The following is a 12,372-nucleotide window of genomic DNA, read 5'->3' on the forward strand; positions in this document are numbered from 1 at the left end:
GCTCCCCATAAAGCTAATAATTCAATCAACCCCGCAATAATCAACAATTGTATGCAAAATGGAGTAAAAATCATTTACTGAACCAGATTTCTACGCAAAATTGCCTGAATTTGTAGTGATGGGCTCAATTCGAAAAACCCTAATTTTGAAACCTTAACCTTGAACTTTTGGAGAATTGCAAATTGAGTTGATAGAGAGGTGTAGTGAGAGATTAATGGAGATACAAGTGGAAAAGAAAGAAGGTGAGATGAAGGCTGGGTGGTTAGACGCAAAAGGGAGTAAAGGAGAGTTTGACGAGAAAATTAGAAGTGTTGGTTCTGTAGAAATTCGCACAAATAAATGCGAATGTGTTTAAAATGTGTGCTGGTTGCGGTGATGTGGTGTAGTCACTGCGGCAACCGTACTTCTTTATCGAGTGGGTCGTTGATTAACGCTCGCTACAGCTACATAACAAGTCACCGCAGAGAGTGTTGTTCTCCTCGTTTGATTTTGAAGTGCGGCGATGGAATTTTGGTTGCAACGACGTGATTTTGTAGGTCTAGGTAATGCTGAATGTGATCTACTATTATCGAAAAAAAAAAAATCAATTTCTAAGTCTAAAAGAAATAAAATTGATCAATAAAAAAAAAATACAAAAATTGTAAATAAAAAATAAAAAAACTAAAAATTTAAGAACTAAAATTAAAACGAAATTAAAATCTGGGTGCTTCCAAGGAGAACTTGTTTAAAGTCTTAAGCTGACTCCTATTTGTCGTCAATGAGGATTTAATGAGGGAAGATGAAACCCTCTCCATCTTCATTTCCATTCTCAATATAAGGTTTCAATCTTGGCCATTTACTTTGAATGTTCCTTTGTCGGGTGGTGAACCTCTATTGCCCCATGCCGGGAAAAACGTGGATGAACAATGAATGGTCTAGACATCTGAGCGTAATTTCCTGGGAAAAGTCATAGTCTTGAGTTAAAAAATAACATTTTGTCCCCTCCTTGAATCCTGTTCACAGATATGTTTGTCATGCCATTGCTTAGTCTTTTCTTTGTAGATTCGGGCATTTCTCATGTTGTCAGCCATGGTTAGTCCTTTTCTTTGTAGATTGGGCATTCTCATATGCATTATTCCGGAATCTTCCCTCATTGAGTTGCAGTAATCGTGTGCTCCTGCCGCTTGTAGAGCGAAGTTCAAAAACTTCATTGTCCATATGACCTATGTTTTAAACTTACTGGAAGTGATAAGCTTTTAACTAAACCATCCTATAGGGCGAATTTCTTATGGGTGTTTTGAATGCTGTCTATACACCCATAAGCATCATCAAGCTGGTTTCCCAATTTCTTTTGAGAAGGCTTAAATCTTTTCCAAGATCAGTTTCAGCTCCCTATTGGACATTTAACTTGCCACTGGTTTGACGGTTATACGGCTCAGCTAGCAACGTGGTAACCCATATTTGCTTAACAATGTCGGCGAACTTGGTAGTATAAAAAATGAGAACCTCCATCACTGATAATGGCCCTTGGTGCCAAAACCTTGAGAATGTATTCTTCTTTACAAACTGACAACCTCGAAGCATCATTTGTTGGCAAGTTGTAGCTTTTCACCCCTTTGGAAACATAATTTATAGCAACCCAAAAAATAAAACGTTTAGAATACGGAGGAAGGAAAAGGTCCCATAAAATCTATGTCTCACACATCAAACAATTCTACTTCTAGGAATTATTTAGAGGCATGAAATTCTCCTAGATATATTCCCAACTTGTTGACATTCATCACAATCATAACAAAATTTAAAGCATCTTTAAAAAGAGTGGGCCAGAAAAAAAAATCCTGAATTGGAGAACTTTAGCAGCGGTTCTTTGTTGAACAAACAAATGGCCGCCAACTTCCATTGAATGACAATCATAATCTCTTCCTCTATCAAATCTTCTTTCATTTGACGGCGCAAATGCTTGTACAAAATGGGTTCCTCCCAAAAGTATAGTATTAAATCTGCAAAAAAAATTTTTGTCTTTGGAGTTCATTCCAAGGGACATAACTTTCTATGCCAATAATTAGCAATACTGTGAACCACGATCCTTCTTGAATGGAAAATAATTGCTCATTTGGAAAGTACTTGTTGATTGGTCTCTCTTCCTCTTGAAATTCTCATTGGCTCTAATCGAGATAGATGATAGCCACTTGATTTTTGTTCTTTATTGTCCTTGATTTCCAAGTCGAATTTTGTAAGAGCAATAACATCACAACAATCTTGGCTTGGAAACTTCAATGCAACATGGTCATGTATGCAATAACTTTGGTGCTAGCAAAATGAGAAACAAATTATCAATAGAGTACTACATGCTAAAAATCTTTTTTTTAGTAGTGGCATAGTTTAATTGTGGTCTGTTAGAGTTTAACTTGCTAATAAATCATATGGGAAGTCTACCTTTTCACTATCCTAAAACAGCCCCTATAGCATAATCACTTTCATCCACATGAGTTCAAAAGTGTAGTTCCCAATCGGGACAACAATAATAGGAGCAGAGATTAATTTTGCTTTTAAACATTCAAATGCATCTAAACACTCTAACTAAATTAAAAGGAACATCCTTAGCTAATAAATCACAGAGGTTTAGAGATTTTAGAAAAGTCCTGTATGATATCTTTATAAAAACCCACATGTACAAGTAAACTTTGACAGCCTTCACTGAATTCGGAGGGTGATAGTTTCTTAAACTTCAATCTTGCTTGATCTACCTCAATTCCATTCGCGGATATGCGATAAACTAACACAAATTTCATCTTGTACCCTAAAATGACACTTTTCCCAATTACACTAGGGTAGTATCAACACAATCTTTGCAAAAAATTAGATAGGTTAGTTAAACATCATCAAAAGAATCACCAAAAACAAAAAAGTCGTCCCTGTGAAAACTCAATGGACTTCTTAACCATATTAGAGAAATTTGAAATTATGCAATGTTGAAAAGTTGAAGGAGCGTTGCACAAAGCCAAAAGGCATTCTTCGGTAGGCGAATGTTCCATATGGGCATGTGAAAGTAGTTTTCTCTTGTTTTGGCGCCTAGCAAATTGATCGTAGCTTGAAGTATACCTAAGATGTCAAAGGTAGTTCCTAACTCAAAATAGTCCTTTAGATGTTGATTTTATGTTAAAAAAACATAAAATCTAACAAAGGGAAAAAATAGTCATTCATTCGGAATGATATGTATCAAATATCAATAAAAAGGGATTAGGGGTAAAAATAGCATTTTGCATAGGATTAGCCATGCAAAGGTCAAGGATGAGTAGCTCATTGCATTTATGAAATTAATTAAGTAATAATTATGTTTAGTGCCAAATAACCAAAATGACCTTATTGAAGAATTAAGGACTTATGAGTATACAATAAAAATAATTGGGCCAATAGCATAATTTTGAAAAAATTAACGAAATATTTTTTCTATAAATGAGAGGAAATTTGTTCAACCCAAAGAGGATAACATTTCTCAACCTTTCTTCCATTTTCTTCAAATATTCCATGAAAAAAGCTTTCTCTCTCTAAGTTTTAAAGGAGGTTTGAATACATTTTCCAAGGAGAACAAGATAGGAGCCTTGGATCTTCAAATTGAAAGGGTTTAAGGATTAAGGTGTAAAGAAGATAAAGGCAAAGGATTTGGTGGGGGAATTCTTTAAAGAGGTAAGGAAAAACCTCCCATGACTTTAGGAATTAGCTAGGGTTTGTAGATTTTAATGAAACCTTAAATTAGGCTTAAGGCATAGAATTAGTTGATGGCAAGGGTAGTTAACAATCATTAATTGTTATTATACATTGAATTCATATACATGAAGTTATTGCCATTATGGTTTTATGAGTTGTTGTGTAATTGAAGAAAATGAGTAGTATTGATTGTGATTAGGCAAAACTTGGAGTATTGGAGGCCACATGTGTTGAATGGTTGCTATAGAAGTGTGATGCGTGTTTGCATTAATTTACAATGTTATAGCAATAAGGATGATCATGGGAATGGAGGTTTATCACATATTTTAAAATGTTAAAGCATTAAGGGGAGGTTTTTAATTGATCCATAAGTGGACTTATTTGTTGATTGTCATAGAAGTTGATATGGCACGGTTTAATATTGAAAATTTGGATTTGGCAATTTTAGGGGTTATGGTAAACATGTTCAGTATTTCGACCATAACTTAGGTTATAAAAATCAAAATGAGATGATTCTTGAAGCATTAGAAAGTTAAGATATAGAGCTATAACAATTATGCTTATGCTAAGGGCCAATTCGTTTGATAATGGATGGAAAATGGTCTGAAGGAATAACTTCGGTATAAAGTTGGGTTTAACATAATCAATTCTTATGAGTATGAAGTTATTAATGTATTGTTGCAATTAAGTAATGTACTAATGTTTACCTATTAGTTAGCTGATCTTTGAAAGAAATACATGGTCATGGATGCGAATGCATGATAATATTATGAAATGGCAAGAAGATGCAATGTAATTATGTTTCAAGATGATGAATATGAGCAAGAGGTAATGTAATCAAAAGTATTAAGCTCACTAAAACATGTATTTACTGCTATAAAATGGTTAGAGATGCATACAAGCTAGGATGGAAACGCGTAAAGCATATCCTCGTAACGGTTGAGGAAAAATGAATAATATGCTTTAGATGCTAAATAACCGGTAAGCATGCCCTCAATGATATGAGCTCTAGATGAATTTGAGGCTAGATGAGGAGGAAGATGAACATATGCTTTAGATGCTAATTAACGGAAAGCTATCCTCGTATGGTTAAGGAAAGATGGAATATAGCTTTAGATGCTAAATAACGTGTAAAGCACGCCTCCCGATGATTGAGCTCTAGATGGAATTTGAGGTTAGATGAAAGGGAAAGATGAAATATTGCTTTAGATGCTAAATAACACTAGCATGCCTCCGATGATATGAGCTTAGATGAATTGAGGCTAGATGAGATGAAGTGCTTAAGAGGCTAAGAAAAGTCGATCGACTAGACGTTAAAGATTCATATGCATTTAGTTGCATTACATGAGTTATGATGTTATTTACATATGAGATGATTGTCTCAGTTATGTATTTAGATGGTTATGTTAGACATGTGAGGTGTGGCACTATGTTTACATACTTATTTGTATGGTACACTTGATGTGTTTATAATGACCATGGGTGTAAACATATATATAAATTTTATTTAAAATTATGGATTCACTTTGTATTATTTGTGCAGTTCCAAATTATTTTTAGATTGACCTCTGTCCACTCGTGCAATTCTTGACCTTATTCGATATTCAGAAGTTTGTTTTATTTTTTTTTTTATAATAATTTTTAAGTCAAAAATTGTTACGTCTGGGAATATTTCTATTTTCTAATTTAGTATATAGTTTATCTCTTACAAATAAACAATTACAATTCAGTTGAAATCATTGACCTCTTCACAGATCCGTCTTCTCCACGGGAATTCTATACCTAGAGTAATAATTTAATTAGATTTGGGTTTGAATTTCTTCTGTTCATTAGTCAACCTTCAATTTAATGCAGTGATCGAAGATTTGGATCTTGATCTCTTAATTTAAGGAAGAATTTAAGGGCTAAAACACCTCCTGAACATTAAATTAATTAACCATCCTATGCCTCAGAATTAAGAAGCATAACTACAATATATTGTTCTCTTCGATTTTTCTATTATATAATTAGAAGAATATTAATTTAATCTCTTTTTAAAGGTAGAAATTTAATTATGTTATTCAACAAAATGCTTCAAAAATTGCATATGAATTAGGATTTTGGTTCAACATATTTTTCTTGGTATGAATGTGCAGAGAGATGCAAGATTGGATCCACGCCACAAAACGAGTGGTATTTTTTCAGTCACAAGGACAGGAAGTACCCGACGGGATCGAGAACGAACCGAGCAACGAACGCCGGATTTTGGAAGGCAACTGGGAGAGACAAGTGCATAAGAAACAGCTACAAGAAAATTGGAATGAGGAAAACCCTAGTTTTCTACAGAGGAAGAGCTCCCCATGGCCAGAAAACTGATTGGATCATGCATGAATATCGACTTGAAGATGGTGATGATGCTCAAGGAAACCTCAATGTGAGTAGTCTCTCTTAACTAATTAATTATTTAATTAAATGATTAATCACGTGGTTTATATAATAATCGCTTAAGTAAAATATGTTATGTTACGAGATATAACGAGGGTAGAAGATTCTATTGATAGAAAAAGCCATTCCAAATAAATAGTTTCATGTATATTTGAATAATAAAGCAATTTAATATATCACATTTTTATGCGCAAGAAAAGATAGAGAGCAGTTTTCCCTTGATGAGACATTCTTTATTCACAATTTTTTACTATAAAACATTGAATTTTCTGTTTGATCATATTCCGAAAACTAATACAAAATTAAACTTATATTGATTGAGCCTTGTACTCTGATGTTATTATAATTAATCTTCTAGATGGCATTTAAGTTAATATTTTTCAATAAATTAAAAATATATGCTTACTAATTTACTTTATTCATGTTACTTTGTATATCTAATATTATTTTTATTATGCTATTGCTATTAACAATTATTATAATCTTCTCAATATCATTTAGGTATTAAAATTGAAAAATAGTTTTGTCAATATTTTCAGATGTCTTAGTATATGTTCTTCATACATACGTTAAAAAAAAAAAAAAATTTGGTTTGCAGGAAGATGGGTGGGTGGTATGCAGGGTGTTCAAGAAGAAGAACTTATTCAAAGTCGGGAACGAAAACTCAAACATGAACTCATCGTCCTCTGATCACCATCATCATCAACTCAACAATTCATCAAACCCTAATCACTCTCGTTTCATCCACAGAGAAAGCCAATACCTAATTCGCCAACACCACAATCAACAACAATCATTTGAACTCAACAAGCCAGCTGAACTAGCCCTACATTACCCCATCCCCACACCTCCTCAATACTCTCTTTTCCAGTCCCAAACCCTAGTCCCAAACTTCTCAAATCTCCCCTCGGACTCGCCGATGGTGAAGCAACTCATGTCAAACCCTAGTCGCGATGGTGGCGAGAGTGGCAATGAGAGCCTTAGGTACCATCACCACCAAAGTTGTGAGCCGGGGCTAGAAGTTGGGACTTGTGAACCCACACCTCATCATATGGTTGTGGCGGCGAGAGATGATCAAGGCGGCTTGACCGATTGGACAATGCTCGACCGGTTGGTTTCTGACGATTCCACGACGAAAGGGGTGAGATTTGAAGATGCAAGTCATCAAATTAATCAGCTTTCTTTGCGGGGGGAGATGAACTTTTGGGGGTATGAAAAATAGTTGTTATTGTACGTGTAATATGGTGTTTGATGATTTGGTTTGATTATTATTTTGTGGTTTGAAGATGGATTAATTAATTAATTAAGTGAAGTGATTAATGTTAATTGAATTGAATAATAATAATTAATACAAATTATTAAATGGTTTAAAACCATATAAATGAAAGTGTTGCATTGTGTTAACTGATCAACTTTGTTGATTAATTTTTGTCTATGTATTTAGTGTTTCTCTATATATATCAATTGTTTTATGCATTAATTGATATCCAATTCGTTAATTAATCCAATATTTGAACAAAGATAACATTATAAATTTATAATTCCTTTTTAATATGAATAATAAATATACAAAATAATAAAAATGCACCATTTTATATTGGTATTTGTTAACGTATCAGACATATTATTTCTATAAACTCATGCATACAAATAAATTATTATTGATAATTTTTGGATAAAAAAATTCAATAATTGAAAATTATGAATAAATTATAAATAAAAATAATGTATTATTGTAACAAACTCATAATACAACAATATCTAATTATTTTTTAAGCTATCTAATTATTGCATCTAATTAATGATTCCTTCTCTTCAACCATATTTTATATTTAATTTTTATTGTTGAAAGATATCTTTTTATTGATTATATAATAATAATAATAATAATAATAATAATAATAATAATAATAATAATAATAATAATAAAAAAAGTGTCATATAAATGATAATATTATCAATTTTAATTATCAATTTCATACCAATTATATTTCTTAAATAGCCATAGACACACAATTTAAGTTTGGTTAATGTGAATTTGTATAATTAACTTAGATCGAGTTAGATATTAATCATTTTAGTGCATATATAAAAATTATTTTTGAAAAAAATGATATCAAAATATCACCCAAGTTAGTAAGTTATATGTTGTTAAAAGCTTTTTAAATACTTTAATCATTAATGAGGGAATATGATATGTATCAAAAATTTATTTTTTATAACTGACAAGCTATTCGCAAGTATACGAAATCGAGTAAATAGTAAAGCTCGAGTAAACGAGTGTCAAATCCTAATAAAACTACTTATCAAGTACTAAACTAGTCTAGAGTTTTAAGAATAAATTAATGAAAAATAAAACAAACTAAAAAGTAGACAAAAATAGAATTGTATTAATATATATTTTGGTTAAAAGATCAATAAGACTAAACATAGGGCATAAATTTCTCACCAATATAATCTTATATATTGACAATTATTGCTAACCTAATTAAATTTATTCTAAAGGCCAAACTCCCTAATATTTCACTAACTTTCTCTCGAACAATTAGCGAATTAACCCTTAAACAACAATCCAAAATATTCTAAAGTTGATTTAGAAGCTAAGAGATCATTAAGTTTTATAGAATTTACCAGAGTCTCACAGAGCACGGTAACCTATCTCTAGCGTTCGCTCAATCTATGATTTTATTACCTTAGACTAATCAGGTTTTATCTCTCGATCTCAACCCAACCCATAAAATCAATGAACTCTTGGGCTTTTAAGAATTGAATATATTACATACAATAATAAAACTTAGAATTAATGCTCAATTAAAATTAACAACAATAAAGTCAACATATCTTCATAAATTGGGATACATCTTTAGCCCTAGAAAAGATATTTAGTTCATAATTGTAGTAATAAAAACAACCATTGTATTAACAAACATGAGTTCAAGAAAGAAAAATAGAAAAACTTTTCTAATTGATGAACAAAAACTGCAAGAATTATGATCTCCAAAATAGTAGTTGCTCTTTCTCCTTCTCTGATCTCCCTAAAAAGTAATTAAAGACCCGTATTTATAGTGTTAGGGTTTTGGAGGTTTATTAGGAAAGAATTAAATGCCTTAAACCATTCAAATTCGAACTAGGAAAATAAAATAACCCAAACAAGCCCGCAATCCATCGCTGCGGCAATAGAAACGGTCGCTGTGACGATCATCCTTTCTGTCCCACGAGTCTGGAATCCTCATAATCTGGCGAAGTCATCAACATGAACTTTGTAGCTCTCTAAATAAGCTTTCCAACATCACAAGAATCATTGAATTTTGATTTATATAGCTCAATGTTATGATAAAAACATCGAGACATGCTCATCTTGACAAATTCCCAGGTTTTAAATCTCACTTCCACGTGTAACAACTTTCTTGTTTCCATTCCGATTCTTGCACTGTTTGTTCCTGCTTGTCACGAATTCTATCTACATCATTCTTCTTTATTCAAATATCGGTTTTAACCTAAAAATACTCAAAATACACCCCGTGATCCCATAAAAGGTATTTATGAAATAATTAACTAAAATTCTACAATAAAAACGCATTTTTCCACAAATAATCCAATTGAATCACTAACAAAATATGTATTTTCAAGCTCTTATCACAACCTCCAACCAGCTTCTTGCTAGTCCCTAGCAAACTAAGCGATAAAACAAGTCTCTAAGCTTGAAAATAAAACAACCAAATAAAACCTATATCTAAACTATCTTAAATCATTTTCGTAGATTGACACGATTGTATTTTGCGTATGCAACAAGCTTTTAAACCCCTAGGCGGCCCTAGTTGGACGAGTTGTAGTCTCGTGAGGGTTTCCAGCGATGACACCCATAAACATCCACACTAAACCTAACCTAGACTCCAAAAATATAAATAAACATAAAAAGAACAAAAAGTAACAAAAATTCTTGGATCAATTCATAAACTTGTCTTAAAAATCGCATATACACAAAACAAATAGAATAATTAGAAATCGCCTAAGCTCACAAACAATGCAAACGTCAATTCCATTTTTGTTATCAACCCTAGAATATCCATACAACCACAAACCATTAGTCTACAAACCCAGATGGTTTTATGCATAACATTCATGAACAAAATTTTGATCTCAGTATTCGGGTTATGACTTACAGGTGAATCATGGAATCAAACTCTACAGGCTCACTTTTCAAACCACTCTCCACTAATGTAGAACTTCACACTTCTTTAGATCAATAGGGCTTTGTAAAGATTGTAACATTAGGCCAAGGTATGGGTTCATGAAAGAACGAAAAGGGAATTTAACAAAAATCAAATTAAGAGACTTAATCTTCATTCATTCTTATTATTATCATACAAAAACACTTCCCTTTTTCACTTAGTAGCTTCCCAACCTTTATCGAGCTCTTTCTTTTCAACAATAATGTATACCCATTTGCATAATCTCACACCGTCACAATGCTTTTCAATGCCCACTTTTCTTTTTTTTCTTTTTTTTTTTAGTTTTTTTTTCACAACAATAATAAGAAGAAAGTAGAACACACACACACACACACACAACCCCATTGATCTTACAAGCACTCCACAACCCAACATATTTCTTTGCATGAACTTGGGTTGTAGCAGAACTACACTTCCTCACCAACACTCGTAATAAGCTTGAATTACAATTAAGTCTCTTAAAGATAAAACAAGTAGAATTGTGTTTTAGGCTCATAATCAGGGTTGGGTAAAAATTAAGTTCAAAGAAAGAAAAACAAGTCTAAATTTAAAAAGGCTCAAAGGGTTAACTAGCGATGATAATAAAAAGGGTTGGCTTGAAAGGCTCAATCAGTCCAAAAATACAGCCTAAATCATTTCCTAGGCAATGTGAACTCTAGGATTTCACCTCGAGTGGTTGTCAAATGAGTTATAGAGTTTATTGAGATCGCAAAAATGTCCATGAAAACTTCACACATAAAACGTCTCTAAGTGAGTCAACTTATTCATTTCCAATCCACAAACCGCTAGGGTCTTAAACTAAATGTTATTAACATTCACAATCATCTGTAATTAAAGGCAAAAATTAATGTCCTCTATTTGTTACATGTTATTGCAATCATATTCCTATCATAGACATATAAATTAATCCAAGAGAAACAAAATTCTACTAAAAAAGTTAGATTTCTACCCCCAACTTTAAAAACAACATTGTCCTCAATGTTAAGAGAAGGAGAAAAGAAAGAAAAACGTTGCCACAGTCCTAATGGTGCAAAGCTGTCCAATTCGTTGTGTCCATGTGTGCCAAAATTGTTCTATCAAAATCACAACTAAAAGGACCTTGTCGGCCACTATTGTTATGCAGAAAAATAAATGGATATAAAGAACATCAACAAACCATAAATAATACTGAAATAAACGTTTAAACAATTCACAAAGATAGAACTAACACAAACATCAATAAAATGCAAGTACAGAAAAAGGAAACAAACTAACATTGAAAATAAACAACAAACAAAACACAACAAAATAAAACTCTAGGTCTCTAGCAGTGACACACCCATTACTCCTCCGTACTCTCCTCAGAATCATCATGAGAAGTGTCGCCATCCCCCTCATCCGATGGATACGCAAAATCAGTCCATTCACACTCTGGCGCAACTATCTCAACATGATCACGTTGCAATCGTTGCATCTCATATTGCACCCTCATTTGCCCACTCATCCAAGTCATCCAGGCTTCTTGACGATTCTATTACTTTCTCAACTTATCTATATCCTCATTCATCTTCATCAATTGATCTTTCTTGGATGGCTTCTTCGATGAAGATGCTTTGGTCTTGGATCCTTTCACTTTGCTCCCGCTAGTGAGATCTTACAGAAATTGCTTTGTAAGACACGCTCCTTGTGGGATTAACACTTCTTCAAAATTCAAAAGCACCAGAGCTTGCTTACATAATTCGGTGATCAATTGAGGGAAGTAAAAACTTGTCTTATTACGCTTTGTCGAATGGAGAATCTCATGAAAAATAATCTCGCCCACATTCATCCTTATCTTGTGGTGGATAGCGTACATCAAAATTGCCCTAACTTTGCTAACCGTGCTTAACAAAATTGAGTCCAAAAACTTACTTTCAAAACGGATGTGTTCCCTAGCTGTAATAAACCATGTAGCTTTCCCTTCCGTCAGAAAATTAATCATTGCATCATAATCTACTTTCTGCTTCTATGTTACGTAGGCATCCTCATCTACTTCAACTTGCAGCAGCTC

The 12,372-nt window shown here is 32.8% G+C and overlaps 1 protein-coding gene across 1 annotated transcript; it reads left to right on the forward strand.

Moving 5' to 3' along the window:
* The first annotated feature begins 214 nt into the window (after nt 1-214).
* On the forward strand, nt 215-7,396 carry LOC116133350 (protein BEARSKIN2-like). Its single transcript, XM_031419064.1, has 3 exons — nt 215-314; nt 5,823-6,100; nt 6,710-7,396. Exons 1-3 carry the CDS (start codon nt 215-217, stop codon nt 7,331-7,333), a joined length of 1,002 nt encoding a protein of 333 aa, XP_031274924.1. The 3' UTR covers nt 7,334-7,396.
* The last annotated feature ends 4,976 nt before the right edge of the window (nt 7,397-12,372 follow it).

This window comes from Pistacia vera, unplaced genomic scaffold, assembly GCF_008641045.1.
Source record: "Pistacia vera cultivar Batoury unplaced genomic scaffold, PisVer_v2 Contig269, whole genome shotgun sequence".
NCBI lineage: Eukaryota > Viridiplantae > Streptophyta > Magnoliopsida > Sapindales > Anacardiaceae > Pistacia > Pistacia vera.